The sequence below is a fragment of the Branchiostoma lanceolatum genome, chromosome 10 (assembly GCF_035083965.1).
Source record: "Branchiostoma lanceolatum isolate klBraLanc5 chromosome 10, klBraLanc5.hap2, whole genome shotgun sequence".
In the NCBI taxonomy this organism is placed as follows: domain Eukaryota; kingdom Metazoa; phylum Chordata; class Leptocardii; order Amphioxiformes; family Branchiostomatidae; genus Branchiostoma; species Branchiostoma lanceolatum.
The window spans coordinates 1,563,795-1,591,470 of NC_089731.1; the positions used below are offsets into that span (position 1 = coordinate 1,563,795).

General features: G+C 43.2%; 3 protein-coding genes across 4 annotated transcripts; 2 read left to right on the forward strand and 1 right to left on the reverse strand.

Annotated features, from left to right (window-relative positions):
- Positions 1–627: 627 nt before the first annotated feature.
- On the reverse strand, positions 628–7,239 carry LOC136443350 (cilia- and flagella-associated protein 107-like). The gene is made up of 5 exons (XM_066440554.1): positions 7,040–7,239; positions 6,052–6,162; positions 3,622–3,802; positions 2,815–3,002; positions 628–2,193 (listed from the first exon to the last, which is right to left on the reverse strand). The coding sequence occupies exons 1-5, from the start codon at positions 7,142–7,144 to the stop codon at positions 2,017–2,019; spliced, it is 762 nt and encodes a 253-aa protein (XP_066296651.1). The 5' UTR covers positions 7,145–7,239; the 3' UTR covers positions 628–2,016.
- A 1,708-nt stretch (positions 7,240–8,947) lies between these two features.
- LOC136443812 (glutathione S-transferase kappa 1-like) lies at positions 8,948–11,694 on the forward strand. The gene is made up of 5 exons (XM_066441178.1): positions 8,948–9,114; positions 9,410–9,491; positions 9,721–9,800; positions 10,262–10,377; positions 11,296–11,694. Exons 1-5 carry the CDS (start codon positions 9,037–9,039, stop codon positions 11,609–11,611), a joined length of 672 nt encoding a protein of 223 aa, XP_066297275.1. The 5' UTR covers positions 8,948–9,036; the 3' UTR covers positions 11,612–11,694.
- Positions 11,695–17,513: 5,819 nt separating this feature from the next.
- On the forward strand, positions 17,514–27,253 carry LOC136443707 (glutamate receptor ionotropic, delta-2-like). 2 transcript variants are annotated; one of them, XM_066441056.1, is made up of 10 exons: positions 17,514–18,105; positions 18,739–18,767; positions 19,444–19,635; positions 20,170–20,334; positions 20,680–20,833; positions 21,278–21,511; positions 24,306–24,448; positions 24,822–24,940; positions 25,626–25,836; positions 26,308–27,253. In XM_066441056.1, the coding sequence occupies exons 1-10, from the start codon at positions 18,003–18,005 to the stop codon at positions 26,419–26,421; spliced, it is 1,464 nt and encodes a 487-aa protein (XP_066297153.1). In that variant the 5' UTR covers positions 17,514–18,002; the 3' UTR covers positions 26,422–27,253. The 2 variants fall into 2 exon arrangements, with proteins under 2 accessions (XP_066297153.1, XP_066297154.1); XM_066441057.1 differs by having other exon boundaries at positions 17,515–18,105; positions 21,278–21,502; positions 26,308–27,248.
- The last annotated feature ends 423 nt before the right edge of the window (positions 27,254–27,676 follow it).

Genomic DNA, 27,676 nt, shown 5'->3' on the forward strand with positions numbered 1-27,676 from the left:
CATGTTTGCTATCTCGTATTTGTCCTTTATGTTATGCCTGGGCCTGATACGATTGGGCTTCCATCGAATATTTAGAATGCATTTCGAGCGCGCCGGTTGCGCTGCCGCCAAAAATTCGAATCCCGGATTCGGAGGTTGGAATTGATGGATATTCTTATATAAAATGACATTATATTATATAATGTACTACAGAGATTTCAAATTTTGAAAGACAATAACTCAAGAAGGGATTGACGGATCGGGATGATTTTTGGTATGTAGACAGCTTAAGTGATGATTGACATAATCATATACAAATTATGCAAATCATTATCATTTTCGTGATTGATGAGGAAAGTTTATACATCGGCGTCATTTCATTATAATGCTGTGCCTCCCTGAATAGAAACTCATTGCTGATGTGATCTACTGTTAGTATTGTTACTAGTAGCTTTGCCTTAGTGTACGGAAAATTGACGTTTTCACTCAACTTTAACTTCAAGTGATTTACTGAACGGATGTGTGATGGAATCATAAATAATAACATTTTTTCACGGTGGTGCTAAGTTCACGGAACAGAGGTGACACGTTGAAAACAGTGAACATAAAGTTACAGTGAAAGAAACAAGAATTGCAGTACATTCCGTATCAATATGATATCAAACTCTTTTATTCTGTTGTGTTCCTTGAGTACAAATAACAAAGTACATGTTCACTGACTGAAGGTTTGTTACACATAGTTTAACACAAAGAAGTACAAAACTTAGCAGCAAAAGCATCATTCAAATCTTTTAGATCAACTTAAATCGTTTTCCCTTGGAAACATCAAAAGAAATAGTGTGGTGCATACCGGTATTATTAGCATTAAACATTCAGAGTTACCTGAGAACAGGCTAGCTATGCATGGAGAATGTTGGAAAAAAAGTTGTGAACATATACCTAGAAAAGCAAGTTACAAAATGTTACATCAAAACCCTTATACATACATCATACAAATAACTAAAACTATAGGTTTTTCTAATGATGATAAAATATAACTTTGGCAATTACTTGCTTGGACCATGGAGACAAACATAAACTTAAGGTTTTGAAATAAAAACTTCAATAGTAACAAAAAAAGAGAAATTCTTGGTATAACAAATGTAGCAGCTTTTGCTTAATCTCTTTTGGCATTGAACACCCCTAACCCACCCACCCACACTTACAAACATCGTGTGACATACTATATACATACAGAATCTGGTGATACACCCCCTTTGTAAAATGGAGTTGCCCATAGAACAAATAACTCTATCAACATCAGGTTGATACCATTCCTGCACAGAGGGTACTTCACATTGGAAACAACACTTGGTATAATATAAAGACTTAGTCTGATATACTACTGTAACAGTGCAACAAAAAAGAGAAATTTGCATATCAAGATTGGATGTATATACCATGTACAATGATAACATGATTGACTTCAGTGTGACATTGAACAGTTTTATGTTGTTTTTTAGTAAGAGTGAGGGAGCAAAAACCTACCTGAGGTTTGTAATGTTCTAAATGTGCAAGAAAGTGACCTGACTTTCATATCAACAATTAGTAAATGTTGACGTCTGCATATTCATTAGTACCTTTGGAGATATTGAATGGACAAACTCTTTGCACAAAAATACAAGATACAAGCATTGAAGGTTCATAGTTTGAGTTTTGCACAAACAGGTTATCTTTTTATAACACAAAAGATAAATTTTGACTACATCAAAAAAAATGTGGAATTTTTTTTTACAAAACTTACAAAACTGTTTTTTAGTCAGATTTAACAGCTGATAACTCTACAGTCATTGTTTATACAGTGTGTGGGTTGTGTATCATCTTCAACAAAAACTTAGACAATATTTATATAATTATGTGGATACCACTTCTTTTCCCTGCGAACCGCACTGAGTTACAAAACGCTTTCTGAGTCAAGTTGTACAGGTGACAACTGTATAGTCTCATACATTGATGAAGGTTAATCATCCATGCAGGTGTTTTATATAATTATGTTGTTTATGCTAATGTTGCCGACCGCTCCATTGTGGCGTCTCCCATCGCTGATCCGACCGCTAACTGCAAGCCCGCGGTCGGCGGCATGGGTTTGATGTAGCCCGTCATGGCGGCCGACTCTGGCGGCGCGGCACCGTTCCGTAACAACGATACGCTGCGTAGCGTCAGATCCTTGTTCACCTAAAGGAACACAAGAGTAAATGAATGAATGAGTTTTTGTAGGCTTGCGAAACTGAGAGGATCATCGTACGGCACAAATTTGCACAGTTTTAAAATGCTAAAAGTATGAAACTATCGTGCAAATGTGCTAATTATAAACAATGTTAGCAAATGTCACTACCATAAAGATTTCAGCATTTTTTATTTCCATTTTTTTGGCCCTAATTTTGCTTTGGTTGCCTTTAACGAGAGAAGAAAGAAACATGATACAAAATCATATGAAATCATTATCCCTTGCTCGAGCTTAGAGTACCTGACAAGGATGGCACTTTCTGAGGGTGGAGTATGGGCCCCCAGACTATGATCCTAGCAGTGTGTCTCACCTCAGCATGCCTAAACGCCTCACCCAAACTCATACATGCAGACCCAACAATCATTATGATAATCCAATATCTAATATCTCATCTTGGAACAAGCGGAGTAACACATGACAAAAACCTGGCAAATACTTAATAAGACTTCCTGCTTATTTTGTATTCATAATTGCATTGACAATGTATCCTGAGGCATCACATAAGGTCATTGCCCCATTTACACAGTTCATTAATAGACTGGGATGAGTTTGGATGAGTTCTGTCTCACCTTGTTTGGCTGGTGCAGGTGGCTGGAGATGGGTTTGGGCGTGGCGTACTTGCGGAAGGACATGGCCTCCCGGGGGTGCTGCACCCAGGAGGAGCTGTAGATGGTGTTGTACTCGCCCGACAGAGTCTCGTTCTGCTTCCGCCACTTGTCCTGCAGCTTCGGGTACAGGCCCCAGTTCGTGGAGCTGCCTGAAATGTCAGAAAGAAGCTTAGGAGTTGGTCAAACTTTGAATCTTAAGGTGAGTTTGCAGAATTTTTACACTGGCAATGGCCTATTGGGTACACTATACAGTGTTCGTCTTTTATTCGATAGGCATGAGTTTGATCCCCAGCCGAGTCATACTTTGAAGTCTTTTAAAAAGATACTTATTAGCACTCAACGCTTTTGGTTTGTGGTGAAGTATTGTGTGTTATAGGGACCCTGATGATGCTTCATGTTGTTTTCTTAAAGCTAGAAATTAATTTTGTTTCAAAGATATCTAGAAGTTAGTACATTCAGCACCACAATTGAGTTTTACTACTGTAACAATATCTTTAAAATATGCAAAAAGTCTTAAACTTTAACTTTTTCTAAAACCATCCCCACCTTGTAGCGGGTAGGCAAGCTGGTGAGAGTCCCAGGAGCCGACACACACACACATACAAACACACATCCTTACCTTGTAGGGGGTAGTCTGACTTCTCGGGTGCCCAGGCGAGTCGGTGAGAGTCCCAGGAGCGGACACACACACACACACACACACACACACACACATACAAACACACACACACTTACATACACACACATCCTTATATTAGTTATAATTACCTTGTAGGGGGTAGTCTGACTTCTCGGGTGCCCAGGCGAGTCGGTGAGAGTCCCAGCTACGAAGCTTGGGTAGAGTTCCCTCGTCCAGCTCCCGCTTGTTGAACTGCTGGTCGTACCAGGAGATCATGTTGTTGGAGTAGTGCTTGCCGTGGTGGTCGAACACGAGAGACTTGGGAAGGCCCTGGAGGAAAAAAGAATATAGCTGTGAGTCTTGTTGTTAGAGTTTAAATTGCTAACAGTGGTAATCAAACATTAGTAAACACACAGTCACACACAAACACACACACACAGACAGACACATACATGCACATACACACACATGCACATACACACATGCAAACACATACAGCTATACATACATTAGATAGTATTACATACACACAAACACACACATATACACACACATTTACACACACATACATGCATACCATTGAATACACATACATTTGTGCTGAACTTTCTTTCTTTTCCATTCTTCCTGTCTTATTTGGGCACTAGATGAGCTTTTGTTGATATAAACTGCTTATTTTCTACCCTCTTGCTGACGGTTTTGTACATTACTAATTAGCGACCTCCCTCCTTAAGCCATATTTGGCCCTACTCTACAACAGAAAAACCTTTACAAGTGACCACCTCTACGGTGGCTTAAGGACCACCTGTCCACATAGACCACATTTTATAGGTCCCCTGAGTGGTCTTCTTGGGCAGTTTTGACTGATGTCTTTTTTGTCAGCTTAAACAAGGGCCTTTGGTGGGGACCATTTAATGTTTCACACTCTTATATAGTGTAAACCCAACACCAGACATAGAAAGCGATCCTGTTTTTTACAACAGAGCATGGAAACCACTGAGCCAGAGGTCAGGTGAGGTGACGTCAAACAATGTGCCAGGTAAACAGATGGACCGGTTACCCCTTGTGGGTCACTGGAAAAGAAGAAGACTGGCTTTTTCAAACCCCTGCAGTCCTTTATACATTAGGGGTGACGGGAGGCACTATCCAAACATGCCAGAAAAATTAGCCTGGAGTTCAATTACACAATACATGAATGTGAACAGTTCAGCCTTTTCATGTCTCCCCAGTACAAATAAAGGTTTGGTTTCCCACCTGTTGACCATGAAATGATCAGGTATGTCACGTCTAAGGCCACCTGGTAATGAACTAACTGCTTTACAACTTTCAAGGACACAACAAGGATATACTGCATCAAAGCTCATAGATAGACTATTGAAATGAATAATTTCCCTTACAAATATGTATACTAAGGATCATGCATCTATCTATACGTGTGGAGGTTAAATCTATAACAATATGCTCAATGACTATGACACAAAAATTTATATAAGCCTACATTAAAGGCTAGCTGGGATTGAACTACTGTCAGTTCATTAACCTATGCTGGGATTGTATTTTACAGAAGTGGAAAAGGCGGTTTCTGAGTGTTTAAGTTTGTAATGATACTGTAGCACGAAAACACATATTGGAGGTTTTATGATTTCAAGGTGAGGCCGAGGAACCATGATAAATGCAAATTTTAAAATAAAACCACCACAAACATTTCAAGTTTTGCAGTATGCAGTGAGTGTGTGTGCCACCATTAAATCACAGCATGCACACAGATAAAGCACACACAGATAAAGCACACACAGATAAAGCACACACTCAGGTAAAGGATGATCATCAATTTTCATTCAGCAGGTGTCTGACTTAATCAATTATTCATAATACTGCAATACAACAGGTGACACACTTCCTGTCATGTCAATGCAGCGGTGTGACAGTTCTGGGCCAACCTTTGTGGTTTTAGTTATATATTATTCATGATGCTTTTCTAGGCCTAACTCTAAACCAATTCCTGTTATTATCATGGAACAAGGGAAAGGAACAGTCATAAGCCTTCAAAGAACTTTTCTTAACAGCAGTGTGGACCATCATACTAGTAATTATCTTGTAGTATGTATATCGGGGGAAGGGGGAGATGCAAGATTTTGGTTGCCTGGTATGGAAACCTATTAAGAGACTTGGGAGCTATAATAGGTTTGGATACTGCGCAGGCTAAGGTTTGGCTTAATTTGTTTTTGATCACCTTTTACAAATTATTTGATTTGTACCTGAATTGTAGCATGCGCAGTGAAGTCCTAGTCTTCAAAACTGACTCAGACAGACAGAGACAAAGTTTTATCTATCTGGTTGTATGGTGTTGCGCTGTTTTCACTAGGCTAAGCTTTTTTTGACTCAGTTTCGTAGCCTGGCATTGAAGCGGCATATTATGGCTGCCTTGCCTCTTTCGTCATGTCTGCTATTTGCGAAGAGGACGAAAGAGACCTGGCAGCCATAATAGGCCGCTTCAATGACAGGCTACAAAACTGAGTCAAACAAAGCTAGTGAAAACCATGCAACACCACACATCTGTTTGTAGATTGTTTCCTCACCTCGTTCCTCTGCAGCGCGGCCCTGCGGATGGTGATGTCGGGTTTGTGGCCCTTCCAGTCCCTGAAGTCCAGTCTGTGGGTGCTGGTGTGCCGGTAACGCCCCTTCTCAAACTGTGGGGAAAACAGACAAAAAAATGTCAATAACTTACTATAACTAACTATCTATAACTAACTAACTAGCTAACCCTAAACGTGAAGTCCTACATTGTTCAAACATTCTAGAACAATTGGTCGACTGAGGGTGAAACGGGAAAATTTGTGAAATTTTGTATTTATGTAAAAAATATATAACTTAACTGGAAAATTCAAACGTGATTCTAATGGGTTTAGGGCATCGTTACCGGTAACCGAGCATTGTTTATCTGGGACACAACAACACAAAACAAAACAACAACATTAAAGTTAAAACTGTAAACAGTTATAGTTAAAGAACAGACATTTTCAATCGTCAATGTGATTTTGGCGATTATATTAGCTACAGAATGGTTTTAGATTTTGTTTATTTTAAACATTTTGTTTGTAGAAGCCAGATTTACTGGACCGGGATGATACCTAGTCAGATTTGTCTCAATGGGCGTCTATTATTCTGAGGTTTAATATTCGAATGTGTGACTAACAACACTTACTATCAAACGATTGTCTTGAATTGAGATCGTTTGCGTTCTTTCTTTTGTCCCTGATTTGTTACTTAGATCAATCAACAATTTTCAATGGTCTCTCTTCTAGAAATTCAAGTGGCTACAACTTTGATAGTCACTTGAAGCTTAACGCTACATTAGTCTGTTTTGTCGGCTCATTTTCAGCTTTAGTGTGCCAAAGACAAAGCTCTGAGAGTAACCCATGGGCAGACCTAAATGTCTGGCCGTGAAATGGCTAACTTCCCACCCGTTAAACCGATTTGATCCAGGCGCTCGTGCAGAAAAACGGTGGAAACAAAACATCACAACACCCAAGTTTTCCCCCGCCAAATTTCACCGAAGTTTCTCACCTGATATCTCTCTTCCGACCAGTTTCCGATGAGAACCCTGTTGGCATAGCGTTGCTCTATCCTCCAGCCGGGCATGTTCCACTTTCTGGGGTCTCCTTGCGCCATTTTTGGGGTTAGAAAGGCGAAGATTGGGACAACAACTGTCGCGTGGAAGTGTGTTTCTCTCGTGTCGCGCCTCAGCTGACGGCCTGACCTTTTGACCTGTAGTACCTTTCACGGCTTTGTAAATCCTTCCGCGTCAAACTTTAGAACCTATTTTCTTGTCTTAAACAACAAAATAAGTACCCTGAAATGCTTCAATTTAACATGAAACTAATAAAATGTTATAATTTCGTCCATTAATTCTGTCGGATTCAAGACATTGGTAAGTTATTGGGAGAGCTACTTTGTACGCCGCGGATTCAAACAGTAGCGTTCTCCGCCCTGTTGCTATGGAGGGCACGCCACCTGTTGCTAGGATAATGTAAACAATGACGGAATGAATTACGGACGAGCGTTGTTGGGTCTTGTTTGTTTCTTTTACTGCGCGTATTGTTTTGGTTTCTCCAATCTGTGCAGTAATGCCAATCTTTTGATACCCTTTCTGGTCTAACTATTCAGCCATTGAATAGTTGAATTGTCGTCGATTCTATTAAAATCTTTCTTTAGCGTTAACTCTTCCCTTAAATTTTGGTCCATACCCGACCAAATTGTTTCCTTCCGTGTTGTAAACAGTAACGTTAGTCTATTAAAGTTACGTTTGCTACTCTATTTTTGTGTGTAATTCTTTTCGTTTCAATAAAGGTTTCCAAGACGGCATAATGCATCATGTATTTCCAGTTTAATGAGAAGAATATGCGAGTTTTATCGTCTATTAAAGCTACGTTATCTCTTATGGCTTTGTGTGGGCAAACATGACCCAATTTTCTTTACTCTCCTGTCAACCGTTTGTTTGTTGTCGGTTGTTTGTTTCCACTTAAGGGCTGGGTCTAGCGCTATCATGGCGCGTTAGTGGATGATCCCTTTGTCTTCCTTGGGATTTTTGCTCTCGAAGTGTCTCCAAGGGTGAAGAAGTTTATGTAAGCGGCTCAGCATGAATTCCTTCCTTCATTCATTCGTTTCATTCATTCATTTGATCGCTCGGTCATCCATTCATTCCCCATTTGTGACGCAGCCCTGCACCACAGACCATTAACGTTACGTTTTAGGACCCAATATTTACGCCTTGCCTGCCGTTGCTACGCTATTAGTCTGGGAAGTCAGAAATACTTTTTGACTGGCTGACAGACTGTAATCTCATCCCAATGTCTGTAGCTATATGGGCAAACGATGATAGGAAATGGCCCTTTGTTTTATTTTATCGATCATTACTATGCTTTTCTTCTATTTCTTGAAAAACCCTATCTTGATTTTCATTAAAAAAACGCGTCGACATCAGAGACTTAGAAATACGAAGATTTTTATAAAAATGACGGATACTATGGCCTAGTGGTATTCTCTACCCGACTGAACACGTCGGCTATATAGTATAGGGATAATATTTGCGAGTGGAGCTTGGCCACCATAGGGTTTCATTTGCAGGCGCAGTTATTGTTGATCTTGCCGTGGACTGCCTCTACTGGCCAGTTATTTCTTTTTTTGCCAAATTCTACAACACATACGCCCGTAGGAAGGCCTGGTGGAGGCTAGCCTAGTGGGTCTAGTATTCGCCTTAAGCTTTCATTCACCTCACCTCACCTAGTCCCATCCTCATCTTGAGAGTCGGGGACCATGGTCGCTTTCAGTTAGGCCTTTAAAGTTCAATCCCGGCCGGGTCAAACCAAAGACATTCAAATGGTCCTACACCAAGGACCTATAATGTCCTTAAATCCAAACATCTGATTGGATATGAACAACTTTCAACGGGTTTTATCCTTAGGGCGCAACAGCCATTTCAATGGGTTGCGTAGCTGTATTTATATCGTAAACCGCAGGGTGGCGTTGCTCTGCAAGTTCGTAAGTTCAGTAGGTCATCCAAGATGGCGGCCCTCCGTTCACGAAAAGTTGTGGAGCTGTTTTACGATGTGATTTCGCCGTACTCCTGGGTCGCCTTTGAGGCAAGAAACTTTTCTGTATCGTTGACTGATAGTCTATATCTATGTAGACCTATTTCAATCACTTAAAGTGTCGAAATCAGTGGTTTAGATACGAGAATGCTACTCGATATGATACCTAACGTTACCTACTAACGGTACTGTTGGTTTTTATCTTACCTTGAGTTGTGGCTTCTGTATATAAGACAGGTTCAGCTTTGTGCTATGTGATATTACAAGGAATTTTCCATTTCATATATAGGAGTTGGCCAAATTCTTAACAAAAATCACTCAAACCGTTAAATTGTTTTCGTGACAGGTACTTTGCAGGTACCAAACGAGGTGGAACATAGACCTGCAGCTCCGGCCCTTCTTCATAGGGGGCGTCTTTAAGGAGACCGGTAAGTTCAACACATGACAAAAAAATTAATCGTGACAAAACTGAGATCAAGTTAAAGGAGAAATTGTAATGTTGTTTTGACTCGGCGAAACTTGACTCGCAATTCAAAGAGTATTCATTGTGTACCATGTGCTACCATGCTGATTTTTATTAAGTTTGACATGTGTCTAGTAAAGATACTAAGAAAATTCGAACGAGCGTCTGAAAGTTGTGTTTCCTTCTCACCACAGGTAACAAACCCCCAGCTCTACTGGCGGCTAAATACACCTATGCCCAACACGATCTGAGAAGACTAGCGGACTTTTACAGGGTAAAGGGGGTGACTTCGTATATAATAGACTAACAGTCGATTGAATAACGTCTGACGCTAGAGGCTGACCGATTGTTCTGGACGCAACGACAATTTGCACACCCAAAACTCAAAACTCATGAGTGTTTGAATGTCGTCCACGGTTATCTCCATCACACCGAGTATTAAAGGTATAAAACATGTGTCGTTCCGTATGAACTGGGTCACCTTGGAAATCAACTGTTGTGAGTCGTGTCGATGAAATGAATAAATAGATATATAAATAGAAAAATTAGATGAATAAGTAAATGAACCAATTGATTAATCAATTGATTCACTAATTGATTGATAGATAAATACATTAAGGAAAAGGCAAACGTTTCTCACATAATGACTGCGCGTGCGCCTTCAGGATAACTCACCAATATGGCGGACGCTGAATGACGTCAAAGTCATTTGAGCGCTAACATCCTTTCCCCTAGATCCCTGTGAAGATGCCGCCCATGGAGAGGCTGATGCGGAGAGAGAACGTGAACTCCAACCGCCTGCTGACCGCCGTGACCTTGGACTGCCCGGAACACCTGGAGAGTCTGTCCAGGTGAGAAGGGGTCCTACAAACACCTGGGCACAATCTTGAGACGTAATTCACAGACCTATGATATTGCGATTTGTCCTGTTATTTACATTTACGCTGACTGTGGCGGTAGTTTTGTTTGAACGATTATTCGTGATGAGAAGCTCTAATCGGCCTGCAGGCCGCTTTTCATTGAGGTCATGAGGGAAGAGGTAAGGGTCAGGCAAAATATGTAACAAAGAGACAGTTTACATAATTAGTTCAACTGTTGTAAACTTTTATCTACTTTGTTCGATTTATATCCCCATCTCAAAACCGTTGTAGAAGGAGAGTGGCTGAAATTGCCGAAAGTAAAATAGTCAAATTCAATCGCTCATTGTCACAAAATTGTATATTTAGTTTTGAATCACTCTCTGTAAAGCTCCTGTCACACTTGTACGTATATACAATGTATATGTATATTGAAGTGCGTGTGAGTTGCGCATGGACATTTTTTGGGTTTATGTAAAGTTTACAAGGAAGAAGTTGTTTCCTACTTTGATCCACCGTTGTGCAGCCTAGTTATCAAACCTAAGAAATGACTTCTTCAGCTAGCTGCAGACTTAACCTAACCGGACCAGTGATAGTAGCAATACGAAGTGATAGTTAGGTATATTTATTACGCTGCTTTTTAGATTGTATTTACCACTGTTTATTTCTTTGCAGTCTATGTGCTTTGTACTGTCTTGTGTGTGGGCCACGACACCAGCAACAGCTGCCTGTGGCCCACGTGTATTGTATCGTTTGCAATTTCAATAAATCACAAATCACAAAATCACAAATCACAAAATAAAAACTTGTTAATACGGAACTCATGCCGACTTGCATATACGCACAATTGTGACAGGGCCTTTATTTTGTTATAACGTCTACACCATCCACACATCTTTCCCATTCTACCAGAGAACTCTGGATGCGGGTGATGGCACGTGACCAAGACATCACCGAACAAACTAGTCTAGAAACCGCAGCCACCTCTGCAGGCATCCCTTCAGACAGGACCCCACAGCTCCTCAGTAGAATCCGTGATGACGACGTGAAGGCTGCGCTGAAGGACACGACTAATCAGGCGCTGGCGTACGGGGCCTTTGGTGCCCCGACCATAGTGGCACACGTAGAGGGGACTCCCGTCATGCTCTGGGGGTCGGACAGGTTTCCGCTGTTGGCGCACTTGCTGGGGGAACGGTGGGAGGGGCCGCTTAGAGAACTAGCTAAATAACAACAAATAACAGCAAACAAACAAACACATCAACAAATGTATCAACGCTGATAGAAATGACCATGTACTTAAACATGAATTGTAAAAATTAGTATTAAAGCTGGCAAAACTATACAATCATGTGTATGGTGTCTGTGCTCACGTCACTATTATGTCATTACTGAAGTCCGCCTTCTTGGATGGTTAAATGTAACAGTTGCCAAGCTTTCCCATATGAAGCTCTGATCTACAGGGTAGTGATGATTAGATGTAAATTCTGCGAAAGTTGAAGAAAATGTCAATACGTGCGCTTTCTTAAATGCTGATTCCTACTTGTATGAATTCCTAATTACAACTTCCCTCCAGTAATGCCCTTAACTTTATGATGATGATAAATTCCCTAAACGTTAAGTCTTCAAATTTACGTATATTAAGATTGATTCTTTCGGAGAGTGCAGTCTGTCGTTTTGATCACTGCGAACGCCTTTTTTATCGTACCGCAAGAAAGGCTTTCCGTGCAGGGACTTGATGACGTGGAAACTTGACATTCTACAGGCCTATTAGCTATTGAGAATGTTCAGTTTAGCGGAAAACGTGTTTTAGTGACTACATTACACCCCGGAGAGCTTCCATGTCTCACGGGGCGGACGGGTGCCTACCGCTGCGTGTACATCAATTAGCGGTGCGTCTTTTGTCGCTGGTTGATGTACATGTCATGATAAATCATATGGCATGTATATTTGCGTAGGATCAACATTCTTACATGAACGGTTGCCGACAGAAATTGAGAAGATATTTAGGGCAGTCGACGCGGATGTATTGTAGAAAATTCAGCTTTCTGGCGACCGTGAGAAATGGTCAGTTTTATTTACACCTCCATTAGTGTCACATAAAGAACCACTATTCTACCTGAAGTCCACTTACATAATGATAAAATGAAATATAGATAGCAAAAACGTATAGGATTGGTAAACAGAAAATTATACAACATCCGAAAAAATGATTGCCGGAGATCGGGACGGACTGCTACGTGTGCATCAATTAGCGGGGCGTCTTTTGTCGTTGGTTGATGTACATGTCATGACCCGACAAAGCGTCTTTGCATGAGACCATTGTTATGTCAAACGTCGTGCAACAGTTTAACGAATTCTGGACATATCTAAGCCGAGGTGTCGTTCGAAATTCAACTAGCCAGTGCATGATGGAAATGGCAAAGTTTGTCACAAGAAGTAAGATATAGCTGTTAGCACGCCTCCATTTATGTAACTTTGATATTATAGTGCATCATGAATATTGAGTAGCCTCCATCAGGCCCTCTTACGGACGTATGAATCGTAGAATTCGGCAGAAAAAGGAATAATTAGCCAGTAGAGTCAGTCCACAGTGAAGGTCACATTTCACCCGTTTAGGAGCCTGCAAGTGAAACCCTGGCGTAGTTACTGTTAGTCTGGTAACGGAGTCTGCAAGTGAAACCCTGGCGTAGTTAGTCTGAAAGAGACTAAATATTGAGTACGGTGTACTCTTTTGAAGAAAAACCAGCCTGCAGTAATACCATCTCTTCCTTATCCAACTGGAATCGAGCACCCGTCTCTGTATAGTCATGACACAATCATGGAATACAAAATTATAGCAGCACCTACTGTCTCTAGGTAGCATAGCATAGCATAGTAATAAAGTTGAAGTTGCAGAAATTGTTGCCGGAGATCTTTGTCCATGGACGGTCGGTTGTGTCATAACTTTGCTGAACATCAAACGGGAACAATAAAGAAATATGATACCTTAGGGGCTATACCTGTACGTGTAGATCCTCTCGTACATCCACGTGTTGCGCGCACGAACAAAGCGCAGGATAGCCTCCATCACAGGCTCTCTGGGCCTTTTTGGGATGGCTTATAACACACTTTTGCTGATGACTTCTTTTTATATTAGGTCGTTGGTGTAACCAGTCCGTAATTATTTGGCCAAATGGTTACGGGCTGGCTACACAAACGACCCAGTACAAAAAGAAGTCATCAGCAAAAGTGTATATAATTCGTGTTTCAATTCATCTTCATTTGAGGTGAAGCATGATGCTTTTTCACGTAGCTGGTGGCAGTGCAATGCGGCTTCGCTACAGCTCGCGTTTTTTGGCCAAGCACACCGGTACCGGGTCACCCCTACTCTTCTCGATAAGTGTGTTGGGTTCTTTTACGTGCAGAGGTTTGACGCTTGGGGTCTATGCCCGAAGCTCCCTCATACACGGGGCCGCCGGCTTTACGTCACCATCCGAAATGACGTGTATTATAAGCCCCTCCAAAGGCCCAGAGAGCCTGCGATGGAGGCTAGTGCAGGATGTGATGATCGATGCTCAGCCTGATCATGACTTTTTTACGACAAGGCGCGGCAAATGCGCTTATCATGTTCATGATCTCCCCAGACATTACAGATGATTCACAGTCACATGGAGGCGCTGTCACGCAGGGGGATGAGACAGACATCCGTCATCTGTTGCCTTGACTAGCCTCCACCAGGCCCTCTTACGGGCGTATGAATCATAGAATTCGGCAGAAAGAGGACTAATTAGCCAGTAAATCAGTCCATAGTGAAGATCACATTTCGCCCGTTAACGTAACGGAGCCTGCAAGTGAAACCCTGGCGTAGTTAGTCTGGTAGAGACTATGCCTTGACCAGGTCGGTGCCCCCTGGTTGACGTCATGATTTGCATAAGCAAAGGTGTTCAACGCTTGTTGCACGCTCGTTACCTGTCATGCAGGTGTACAACGCGCAACCTTCATCAACAACATGAAGCTGGACTCAGTAGCATAACTACAGCAGAACTTCGCTCACTGTTGGAGGACAGAGCCGAGTGGAGAAGAGGAATCCATTGTTTCCCGTGTTGGCATGCGTTTTAGGTTCAAGGTGTACTAGTGCCGTGTGTGGTTAAACGAAACGTGACTTTGCTAGCGGTACGTGGAGGTTGATGGTCTTTTCGTGTGGTTCCCTGGAGGGAAGAGCCTCTCACTGCGTATCGCGTCATCTCCAGTCAGCATCACCAGGTGCCACCACAGACCCCAGGTATGTGAAGTTGGGTACACATTTTATTTTCTGTTAATGTCTTTTTTGTCTGGGGTGGCCGAGGGTTCCAGTTGGTACTTATGTTTTCCTGTATTTGTGTGACCGTCCGTCTCCTCCGCAGACTTCTTTGAGCGCCAGCATTTTTAGGAGGAAGGGGGGGGGGGGTCGGGATTTTCCACATAAGCTAAGGTTCTCTAATGCCGGGAGAGGGAGGTTCGCCACGCCAAGAAGCCTGTCTTCTGTCGGTGAAACTCCGGCGTATCAGCGCTCCTCGAAGAAATAAACGCCGGCGCAGCATGAAGCCTGCGAAGGAGGCTATCTGTATCTGTATCTGTATAGCCCGTATAACCGCCCTTCGGCGTAACACACCAGCTTCGCAGGCACGCGGCGCGGCGGCAGCTGGTTATATTACACTGAACGGCCTGATCCCAGCTAGGCGAGGACTTCGTAGTAGCCATTGACTAGTTGGGCAGACCTGTATGTCAGTTGAACCGGTAAATAGAATATTGAAGAAACAAAAAGCCATCCACCCAGTTTTGGATATACCAAGGAGGTTTAAAATTGATATGCTGATGATGAGGACTCTTTTGTTGCACTCTTCAGCTTGTAGCTGCTGTTCTAATGAGTTGCAATGTCCTTCTTTAAATGGAGGGTACACTTGTACATCTACCCATTATTGTACTATTTTTTAGATACCTGCGTTATTTGTAGCCTTCATATCAATCAACTTAATGGACAAAATTGTTCCTTGATGAAAGGCTTTTATCTAGCGTTGATAATTGTACTTGACAATCTGTGCCCTAAATTGCTAAAACATTCATATCATAAGTAGTCTAATAGGTCTAACTACAGCACACGCCCTTTACCACTTACAGAATTGGAATTGCCGCACAGTGCGTAGTTAACGTGTGCCCTAACATACAGGCCTGTGCTCGATTGAGTATGGGCAGTAAGGTGGAAAATTTGTGTTCATGTTTTTTGTTGGCATAATGTTCCGTAATACTGTAAATGCAGAAAAGTTCGCGGTGTTTTTATGTTTGCGATTTTCGCGGCGACCATTTCACCGCGAACTTAAAACCTCCGCGAAAATTTTGTCCAATACTGTAGTTGGATTTGACTATAGCGCTTAAAACTACCGCGAACACTCTATTTTCGCTTTTAGCGCGAAATAAAAACCACGTGAGCTGAAATGCATTTACTCTGTACTCTGTACTCATCTCAAGTCTGTACATTGCCAAACGAGACAAGTGAAGTTTTTAGAGAAGGGTCTTCACAAAGGCAACTCTAACACGACGACTCTGCTGATGAAGCAACGTTCGAACTTATAAAACATCTGAGAAGTTAAACACGAAAGGTCATCAAGTATTGGTACATATAACAGACGTATATAAAGTCTAGAGCAACGCCAGGCGGGCTGGCGTTATCAAGGCGGACCTCGAGTGTAAGAGTCATCCGGCAGCTCGCTGCAAGCATCCCAACCAGAACCAGCACGTCTCCCTCGAATTGGTGCCGCTGGAGAAGGCGGATGCTCAAAGTGTGTGGGTCTCAGATTCGCAACCTGTTATCCACCCTAAACAAATCCACGCGAAGGCTACCGTGTCAATTGACACGGTCACCATACTCGATCTGTATTTGTATCTGTACTATGTATCTGTACTATGTATCTGTACTATGTATCTGTACTATGTATCTGTACTATGTATCTGTACTATGTATCTGAATACGAATAAAGATAATACGAGTGGTTGCCATCACCATATAAAGTCTACTGAGTAGCTATGTTCCGGTTGGATTAGATATCCTGAAAGAAGACCAAAGGTCCGGTGGAAAACACGATGAGTCGACAGTTCGTGTTATAGAATAGTTGATCTTTTTATCTATAACAAAGCCAATAACATTGATTAGCTCTTCATTAATGCATGTTTACAACGTGAAAGGTCATCCGAGGCCGAACCAATTTGGTGGAAAAGTTGCGCTTTAAACCTCTGACGGCACGAACACAAACGGAAGGGCCACCTCCCAGTACCCACGGGACTAACCGTCATCAGAGAATTAAAACATGGCCTGATGTACTAAAATGTTATAAGCTGCAAGAACATTGAAAATGCATTTTCTTGTACCGGAAATTGTCCGTTGATCTCACCATAAAATGTCACTTGTGACCTTTTTATTGCTTTAAGCCGATGTTTTTCTGATCGCTTAGCAGTTCTTTTCCTCATTTTTACGCACGCACATCTCGTCTCTTGCCTATTATTCTAATCATGAATTAGTTCAGTTGGTTAGAACATTGTTCGGCTGGGTGCGACAGTCGGTAAACACCAGTATGTGGCGAGCGTGAACGGAGCAAGTAGGTTTCAAGGCTGGGGAATTACTACCTCTGGACGTTAACTAGTTGTGGCCGCTGGCGCTGGACAAGTGTGGTAACGGTAAGGTGCGTTTTTCTATGAAAGATCGTCTTCAAACTTCATGTTCTATTTGTTTCTTAGTTTCGCATAACCAGTAGACCGGCGTAACACACCAGTCTTCGTCACTCGGGTACATCCAAGCCTCCTATTCTAACCCATATGCATAAGTGTGGCTGTGTTCTAAACCCAAACATCATGAGGGCAGACGTCCGTACGAAGTCGGTAAACAATAGTATGTGGGAGCGGGCGTGGACTGAACAGGTCGGTTTCAAGGCTGGGAAATTATTACCTCTGGACGTTAAATAGTTGTGGCCGCAGGCGCGGAACTTAATTGTGGTAACGGTAAGGTGCAATCTTCTCTGAAAGATCGTCTTAAAGTGTTATGTTCCCTTGTTTCTTAGTTTCGCATAACCGGTAGACCAGAGTAACACACTAGTCTTCGGGTATCTGCTGTATAAAACTATATACCAGTACATTCAAGCCCCCTAGTCTGATCCACCAGTGTGGCTGCTGTGTTCTAAACCCAAACATCATGAGGGCAGTCGTCTGTACAGAAATCTCACGGGTTTGCTGTTTTCTACAGTGAAGAGAGATATCTGTGCGTATATATCTGTTTTGTGGAACCGGTACAACGAGTTCTAGATGACTCAGCTAATCATACTGTTAAAAGCAAGCTGCGTAAGTATCTGATCTGAGTCATGGAAGAGTTAAACCATTGTGCTGTGTTCACTCTCACTCCAGCCCAGCATTGCGGCTACGTCCTTTTTTTAACGCGTTTTAAATGTGTCTCTTTTTCAACAGGGGAACGTTAACGAAATCACAACGTCACATCCAAAGAACCGCAACCCCCCAAGCTACAAGTAGCGTGCAGATCGAGGTTCAGGGCATCGACATCTAGCCTGGGATTCGAACCAGCGACCCTTCGATCCACAAGGCGACGTAGACGGCACAAGATGTGGTTCTCCGTGCTTCTTGTGTCCGCGTGCTGCGCTTGTGCGACTGGACAGATCGTCGCGGCCCCAAACGGAACGACGCAGAGCCAACAGTCGCTGAAAGGTGCGTACCTCGCTGAATATTTTCGCCAAGAAGGTTATGCTTTTGGAAGCGTGTGTCTCTCTCTCTCTCTCTCTCTCTCTCTCTCTCTCTCTCTCTGTGTGTGTGTGTGTGTGTGTGTGTGTGTGTGTGTGTGTGTGTGTGTATGTGTATGTGTATGGTAACTCCAGAATGCTTGGGTGGATCGTCTTCATATTTGGTATATGGTTAGGTCTTATTTCATATTTTGATCCGGCCGTAAGCACAGAGGAAATGTCAGAACCGTCCTAGCTAGGTTATAGGCTGTATTGTCACATGGGGATAACATTCTGTGATCGGGGAGGGGTGTGTGCATGGTATTACATGCGAGGTTTGTTAAGTGCCTTTATGTCCGCTACGTTCGTTGCATAGTAAAGACTAATGGATCGATTGACTGGTTAATTGATCATTGAATTGATTGATTGAAAAGAACAGTCAACCTTGTATATACAGTCATCCCAGGGGACTCAAGGGACTGAGGAAAGATGGTTGCTGATGACAGGGCAGGGTAAACTTTGTAGAAATACATAATGGGCAGGACTGTTGTACTGTTGCTTGTGATCATGACTGGTGCGGTTGGCTGCACCTGGTTTGACTGAATTGTGTTCTTTTTTACAGGAAGGTTCTTTCGAATCGTGACGTTTGAGGTAAGAATCTCTTCTTGCTACTTCAAATTCTCTACACATATGTAACCAGTTTTCCAGAGGGAGGGAAGGTAATAGCCAAAATGGGGGTCAATGATTGGCCAGGCTGTTCCAAAAGGTATCGACACCCAATTAGGACGTTGGAAACTGCAACCTTGCCCTTGAAGTTTGCAGTCAAACCGTAACATTTTGTGGGAAAGGATACCAGATAACGAAAATAGAGCTATATACCTACCAAATCAAAGTATTTTTGCAAATAATTTTTCTTTGAAATATTGCTGCTGCATATCTGTACCTGTACATCACTATATGTTGTATGTTGTAGCAATTGTATATTGTTTTACCATAAATATGTAATGATACATATTGATAGAATTAGGACTCAAATGAATGTGTATTCTGTTAAATTGTATATGACCCTTTCCTCTTCCCTCATGACCTTAATGAAAAGCTGCCTGCGTGCCGATTTGAGCATATCATGAATAAACAAAGGTTCAAACAAACAAACAAACAAATACCTTAAACCGCGTAACACACCAGTTTTGTACAAGCTGCGAAAAACCATGCAGACTGATGGCAAAAGGTTTGATCCACTCACAAAGGGAAATACCTCTAATTTTGTCGATGGGTAAATCGAAAGTTTAAACTTTAATGGGAAATGTTTTGATACTTTTACTAGGAAGAGCCTTTCGTCATGAAGTCGACCGTTAACAACGTGACGTCATGGCGCGGATTCTGCGTGGACTTCCTGCAGAAGCTGGCAATGAAGCTGCAGTTCACCTACGAACTGCTAGAGGCGCATGACGGGCATGAAGGGACGTATCACGAGGGCGAGGGGTGGACCGGGGCAGTGGGGGATATCGTTCACGGGGTAAGTATAGATATATCATTTCTCAATCGCCGTTCTAACAGGGAGTTCCGAAATACTTCCAAAAATTCATATTTATGTGCTCAAGTCGTAGTTTTCATCGCACATTTTCCACTCTTTCTTCATAAAAGTGTAGCAGTGGGGTTCTATTAAGCACTTCCAACTGACCAGTCTAACTGGTCTAGACCTTTTAGCCTAGTGGTTAAGGCGTGCGGCCTGTGGACTGGCGAGCCCGTGTTCGATCCCCGGGAGCCACGAGATTGTTCCACTCGCCTCTTTTGTTACACTTTTGTAGAATTATTTTGATACATATTGACCGAAAGAATACCTTAATCTTTACAATGAACTAGCATATCAATATTACTCTTAGTTTTGTATTAGACGTTAACGTTATTATTACTACATGTACTTTGCTATCCCAATTACCCTTGTATGGCATTATGTGCATTTATCCCCCTGGGGAATGAACATGCAATAAAGATCACGTTAGTATCTGTTCTCATAAGAAAGACCCTCTGTTTATTTTGTTTTCCACAGAGGGCCGACATTATTGTAGCGCCTCTGACCATTACGTCATACCGAGAGGACGTCATCGACTTCACCAAGCCTTACATGGAGTACGGCATCGGTATGCTAATGAAGGTGCCTGATGCGCACGCGCAGCATGACTACTGGGCCTTCCTGAAACCCTTCGAACTGGAGGTAGGTTGAAATGAAAAAAAAAAAAGAATTCATCCAAAAACGAGTTTTGTACTGTGTATGCTGCACATACTGACAGTAGTAAAACTCCTGTAGCGTGTTTTGTGGTCACGTGACTGTGACGTCACACAACGCCCACCATATCGGTGGATTGAGCTTGTGTTCCTGAGACTCAGTTGCCTCTACCTCAGGTTTTCAGCTTTTCTGCCTCTCTATATTTTTTAGCACTCGAAAAAAACTCAATACCCCGTTTTCGTTTTTAAAGACTGGTCGCCATCTTGGATCTATCGAACCCACCAATATGGCGGTAGGGATATCGATGTTAACGTTGTCATGCCCTTGTCCCAGGTGTGGATGACCGTGATTGGCTGTCTTCTGGGCGTGGCCGTTCTCATGTTCCTGCTCGCTGCAATGCGCAGGTCGTTCACCAGGGGCGCTCTTAGCGACGACGGCGTGAACTTGGGGACGACCGTGTGGCTGTCGGTCGGATGGATAACCGGAGGTAAGGCGCGGGTCATTCTAACTGACGAAGGCTATAATCTAGCGTTGGAGCACAATTTTATTTCCCTCTACGGCATGTGACTTGCCATTAACCATTAACTTGGGAGACGGAGAGAGAGAGAGAGAGAGAGAGAGAGAGAGAGAGAGAGAGAGAGAGAGAGAGAGAGAGACAGAGACAGAGACAGAGAGAGACAGAGAGAGACAGAGACAGACAGACAGAGAGACAGACAGACACAGACAGACAGACACAGACAGACAGACACAGACAGACAGACAGACAGAGACAGTGAGGGAGAGGCATAGACAGAAATAGTGACAGAAAGAGAGAGATCGAAAGAGAAGAGAAAAGTAAAGAGAAAAACAAATAAAGAGAAATAAAAAGAGAGAAGGAAATAGAAAAACAGAATTAGGGAAAGTCTAAATGAAATGCCATCCCTTGTTCCAGACATCGCTGTTCCGGGCGGGATCTCCATCCGGGTCCTCGCGCTGGCCTGGGGGATCTTCACCCTAGTGGTGGTGAACACCTACACCGCCAACCTGGCCGCCTCGCTCACCGTCAAGTCGCTCCAGACGTCAATCAACTCGCCCGGCGATCTGATTGGTCAGACGGAAGTCGGATACGGCATCTTCAAAGACTCGGCTTTCCAGAGCTTCCTCGAACACCAGGACGGTGAGACAGGTCGTACAGGCTGGGTTCTATATACACGTAGTATGTAGTCCCTGCCACCCTACAGAAAGAACAGTGTAGAACTAGCTTGTACATGTAGTATGTAGTGCCTGCCCCCTGGCTGGGTTCTATATACATGTAGTATGTAGTCCCTGTATGTAGTCCCTGCCACCCTATAGATAGAATATCAGACCAAGGCTGGGTTCTATATACACGTAGTATGTAGTCCCTGCCACCCTATAGGAAGAACAGTGTAGAACTAGCTTGTACATGTAGTATGTAGTGCCTGCCCCCTGGCTGGGTTCTATATACATGTAGTATGTAGTCCCTGTATGTAGTCCCTGCCACCCTATAGAAAATTAGACCAAGGCTGGGTTCTATATACATGTAGTATGTAGCCCCTGCCACCCTATAGAATATTAGACCAAGGCTGGGTTCTATATACATGTAGTATGTAGTCCCTGCCCCCTATAGAATATCAGACCAAGGCTGGGTTCTATATACACGTAGTATGTAGTTCCTGCCACCCTATAGAATATCAGACCAAGGCTGGGTTCTATATACATGTAGTATGTAGTCCCTTCCCCCTATAGAATATAGACCATGGCTGGGTTCTATATACATGTAGTATGTAGTCCCTGCCACCCTATAGAATATTAGACCAAGGCTGGGTTCTATATACACGTAGTATGTAGTCCCTGCCACCCTATAGAATATAGACCAAGGCTGGGTTCTATATACATGTAGTATGTAGTCCCTGCCCCCTATAGAATATTAGACCACGGCTGGGTTCTATATACATGTAGTATGTAGTCCTTGCCCCCTATAGAATATTAGACCAAGGCTGGGTTCTATATACACGTAGTATGTAGCCCCTGCCGCCCTATAGAAAATTAGACCAAGGCTGAGCTCTATATACATGTAGTATGTAGTCCCTGCCACCCTATAGAATATCAGACCAAGGCTGGTTCTATATACACGTAGTATGTAGTCCCTGCCACCCTATAGAAAATTAGACCAAGGCTGAGCTCTATATACATGTAGTATGTAGCCCCTGCCCCTATAAAATATTAGACCGAGGCTGGGTTCTATGTACATGCAGTATGTAGTGCCTGTCCTTATGGAATATAGACCAATGCTGGGTTCTATATACATGTAGTATGTAGTCCCTGCCACCCTATAGAATATCAGACCAAGGCTGGGTTCTATATACATGTAGTATGTAGTCCCTGCCACCCTATAGAAAATCAGACCAAGGCTGGGTTCTATATACATGTAGTATGTAGTCCCTGCCACCCTATCGAAAATTAGACCATGGCTGGGTTCTATATACATGTAGTATGTAGTCCCTGCCACCCTATAGAAAATTAGACCAAGGCTGGGTTTTATATACACGTAGTATGTAGTCCCTGCCACCCTATAGAATAGCAGACCAATGTCGGGTTCTATATACACGTAGTATGTAGTCCCTGCCACCCTATAGAAAATTAGACCAAGACTGAGCTCTATATACTTGTAGTTCCTGCCACCCTATAGAATATCAGACCAAGGCTGGGTTCTATATACATGTAGTATGTAGTCCCTGCCCCTATAGAATATCAGACCAAGGCTGGGTTCTAAATACATGTAGTATGTAGTCCCTGCCACCCTATAGAATATCAGACCAAGGCTGGGTTCTATATACATGTAGTATGTAGTCCCTGCCACCCTATAGAATATCAGACCACGGCTGGTTCTATATACATGTAGTATGTAGCCCCTGCCACCCTATAGAATATCAGACCACGGCTGGTTCTATATACATGTAGTATGTAGCCCCTGCCACCCTATAGACTATCAGACCAAGGCTGGGTTCTACATGTAGTATGTAGTCCCTGCCACCCTATAGAATATTAGACCAAGGCTGGGTTCTATATACATGTAGTATGTAGTCCCTGCCACCCTATAGAATATCAGACCACGGCTGGTTCTATATACATGTAGTATGTAGCCCCTGCCACCCTATAGAATATCAGACCACGGCTGGTTCTATATACATGTAGTATGTAGTCCCTGCCACCCTATAGAATATCAGACCACGGCTGGTTCTATATACATGTAGTATGTAGCCCCTGCCACCCTATAGACTATCAGACCAAGGCTGGGTTCTATATACATGTAGTATGTAGTCCCTGCCACCCTATAGAATATTAGACCAAGGCTGGGTTCTATATACATGTAGTATGTAGTTCCTGCCACCCTATAGATTATCAGACCAAGGCTGGGTTCTATATACATGTAGTATGTAGTCCCTGCCACCCTATAGAATATTAGACCAAGGCTGGGTTCTATATACATGTAGTATGTAGCCCCTGCCACCCTATAGAATATCAGACCAAGGCTGGGTTCTATATACATGTAGTATGTAGTCCCTGCCACCCTATAGAATATCAGACCAAGGCTGGGTTCTATATACATGTAGTATGTAGTCTCTGCCGTAGATATTAGACTTAACTTGTACATGCAGTTGAAAAGTATATGCCATGCATTGCACTGCACTGTATTTGGTGTGAAATAACTTTAAAGTTATAACTTTCAGAACGAAAGGAAGAAAGAAGAAAGGAAAAAGAAAGAAAAAAGAAAGAACGCAACTTATCTATTCCATTTAAGAAAGGGCAAAGCTCGTAAGTTAATTTTATGAATAACTGCCACAAAAAGCCTGCAAAAGTCTAATTTTACACCTCGCCTTTCAGGTTTAGAAACTCTGTACAGCAAACTTAGGTGCAGAAAGGTCTGTACGAGTCTAATTCTGCACCTTATATCACAGGTTTAGAGACGCTGTACGGGAAGCTGTGGCAGGAGATACAGATGCAGGAACACGGGCTGCAGCAAGGCCTGCACGAGGCTGTGGACAGGGTGCGCCAGGGAGACTACATCTTCTTGCACGACGGGCCGTTCGTGGAGTACGAGGTAATCGTTACAACGCCAGCAATATGGACGTCTAATGTACGGTGGCCCACAGGTACAAAGCGTGGCACACCGACTTTTTTCAAAATTTGGTGTGTCTCGCAGCTCTACTAGTCGCGTCGAGCAGCAAAAGTCAGTGTGTCGCGATTTGTATCTATAGGCCACGGTACTTCTGCTTTACAGTATGCATCCGTTGGTACAGCAGGGGGCTGGTAGTAACAGACATTTTTAAAGACTTTGGTGGGACCTGGGCTGGGGATCGAACTCATGACCTACCGTGTACAACTTGGCGAAGACTCTACCAACTAGGCCATTGTACCTCGACGAGGATCCGGATAGATACAAAATCGTCTACTCTTCTTCTCTCCCTCCTCAGGTCCTGCATGACGAGGCGAACAGTTGTGAGTTGATGATGGTTGGAAACACCTTCCTGCACAGGAGCTACGCCATCGGTCTGCCGCACGGCAGTCCCTACACAGAGGAACTCACTATCACGTACGTCATACACTCACAGATAGCCTTTATCTTTTTGGGCTCAACTGACATTACAGCAAGACTGAGTCAGCTTACAGACCTGAGTCAGCTTACAGGTATGCCCTATGTGGCAGCAAGGAGGTTTGCAGAGACTGCCATTCTCATATAGGACTGTTTTGCCATAGGCGATGCTGTAGGGTTAATATCAATTAGGATTTTACTAGCCTCCTTCGCAGACTTCCTAGAACGGCGGCATATGTAGGGGGGGGGGGGGGGGGGGGGGCACACAAGGAAGGTATGTAGCCGAGGGAGTTGTGTAGCCGAGGGGCAAGGAGGTTAAATGTATATTTAACCTCCTTGCGAGGGGTGACCGCCGTCGCTAGGATTTTACAAGATATCCAGCAATCCATATACAGCAAGACTGTCAATCTAGCCTTTGGCTGAATTTCAAAGTTTCTGAACACGCGACGCATTTAATTTTTTTTCGCCGTTATTTCAGATTTTGTCGAGAAAAGGCATACTGAGTAAACACGTGACCTTACGTACACGTCTCATGTGACTCTTGATGGGTCATAGGTGCTTGGACGTCGGTGTCGTCCCCCGTTCACTTCAGATTAAATAAAGAAGAAATAAATTACCGAGCATGTCGAATACCAACTCGAATGTTTTCAATACATGTTTTAATGTGAATACGTCTGTTTTGCAGCGCTCTTGAGATGAAGGAAAGAGGAGAAATCGACGAGTTGAGAACAAAATGGTGGCCGGACTCCAGGTGTGACCTCCACGGGGGGTCAACCTCCGTCAGCAGCGCGGAGGGTCACGTGATCGCCGAGTTCTACGGCATCCTGAGCATCCTGGGAATGGGGGCGGGGCTGGCGCTGATCGTGGCCGCGGGCGAGATCGCCTGGTACTACGTGGTGAGTGTGCCTTTTCTTTTCCCTCCCTTCAATGAATGTTTCCAGCTTCTGTTTGCAGACCTAAATGTGCTGTAAATGTACCATGTTTTACCATCGTTTATTGTGGTTTGTACATATGTTTTATACGTTTGGTTGGTTGGTTGGTTGGTCGGTCGGTCGGTCGGTCGGTCGGTCGGTCGGTCGGTCGGTCGGTCGGTCGGTCGGTCGGTCGGTCGGTCGGTCGGTCTGTTTGTGAACCGTTATGGCGTGTGTAAATAAAAGGTACGAACGAGTATTGATGACTTTTTGTGCTAACATCTTGGTGTTCATATCAGAGCTCATACCTATCTTCGTCACACAGTCTATCATGCTTACCAACTCTACTGTGGTACATGCACCGCTGTGGGCAACAAACAAACAATCAAACAAACAAGCGCACATTTACAAGAATATCAGTTCAGTATCTTATATGATATATTCATGTTGTTTCAGAGAAGGAATAAGACTGTCGTCTCAGCTCTCGACATCAAGGAGTCGCATGAGGAGATGGTGAGGAGGGTGGTGAGGGAGTGTCTCGCGGAGAGCAAGATGGCGGTCCACACTTAGCGCTCCTCCTGCAGAAACGTCTTAGACGAAACGTCTTAACTTAAGACGCATCCATCCTTATAGTGTATACGCAGGGAAATGCCTGAAAGAATCCTGATACTAGAACATGTACAATAGTGTGTGATAGGCGCTCCTGCTGCAAAAATGACACTGACAAGAAACGCCTGGACCCAACATACTTCAGTTACAGGACAGGACTTTGGAACTAGAAAATAAGCGATAGTATGTGATATATATAGGGAATCCTCCCACAGAAATGCCTTAGACGAAACGCCAGGGATCAACAAAATCCAGTGACATCTTTAGACGCACCAATCCTTACTCTGTATACGTAGGGAAATTTCTGAAAGAATCCTGATACTAGAACATGTACAATAGTGTGTGATAGGCACCCCTGGCTGCAAAAATGTCACAGAAGAAACGTCTGGACCCAACAAACTCCAGTGACATATTTAGACGCGACAATTCTACACTGTATAAATAGTGAAAATCTCTGCATGAATGTTAATGCTAGAAAATGTACAATACTAGTATGTGATGTATAGACACAGCTTTGTTAGAAGTTTTAGTTTTTGACGATCGTTTTGCTAACGTTGAAATGTATGTAATTATATAATCGTATGAAAGCCTTTCTGTTTGTACTTTTTGTACCTTTTTCATAGAATTTAGAACTCTCCACTTGACACTTTAGTCTGAAAATTGAATGAAAACTCTGTTGCTTCTTAGCGCCTAGTAACTATAGCAACTCTGTATCATCCGAATTCCGATGTGAACGAAGGTTTGAACAGGACTTAAAACGAAGCACTGTTGAATCTATATTGTGCTCACTATTTTGCTGACGATACTTAGTGACGGAAGTTAAGACATTTGCGTATATTTTCGTTCAGCATATAGCCAGAGCATACTGGGGTGAACCCTACTATAACCCTATAGCTCAACGGTAACAGCCTCACAGTTGAGCTCCTGGTTCAAATTAGTTGGGGATTTCCCGGTTCGAATACGGGGAAGGGCATCCTGGTTGGAGCTGCATTCGTATTTCGGAAGGGACGTAGAATGGGTGTCCCGTGATCGAGGAGGTGCCTCGAGCACGTTAAACCGCACTACAACAGCCTCGTACGTAAATGGGTCCCTATTGGCTGTAATTCAGATGAATGATTGTGTTCGGATTCAAAGAATGTTCCTTGAAATACAGGGCGGAGGGACGCCTATCGGCGTTCACTGAACTGCAGTCCCTCCTAGTACTAGCGTGCAAGTC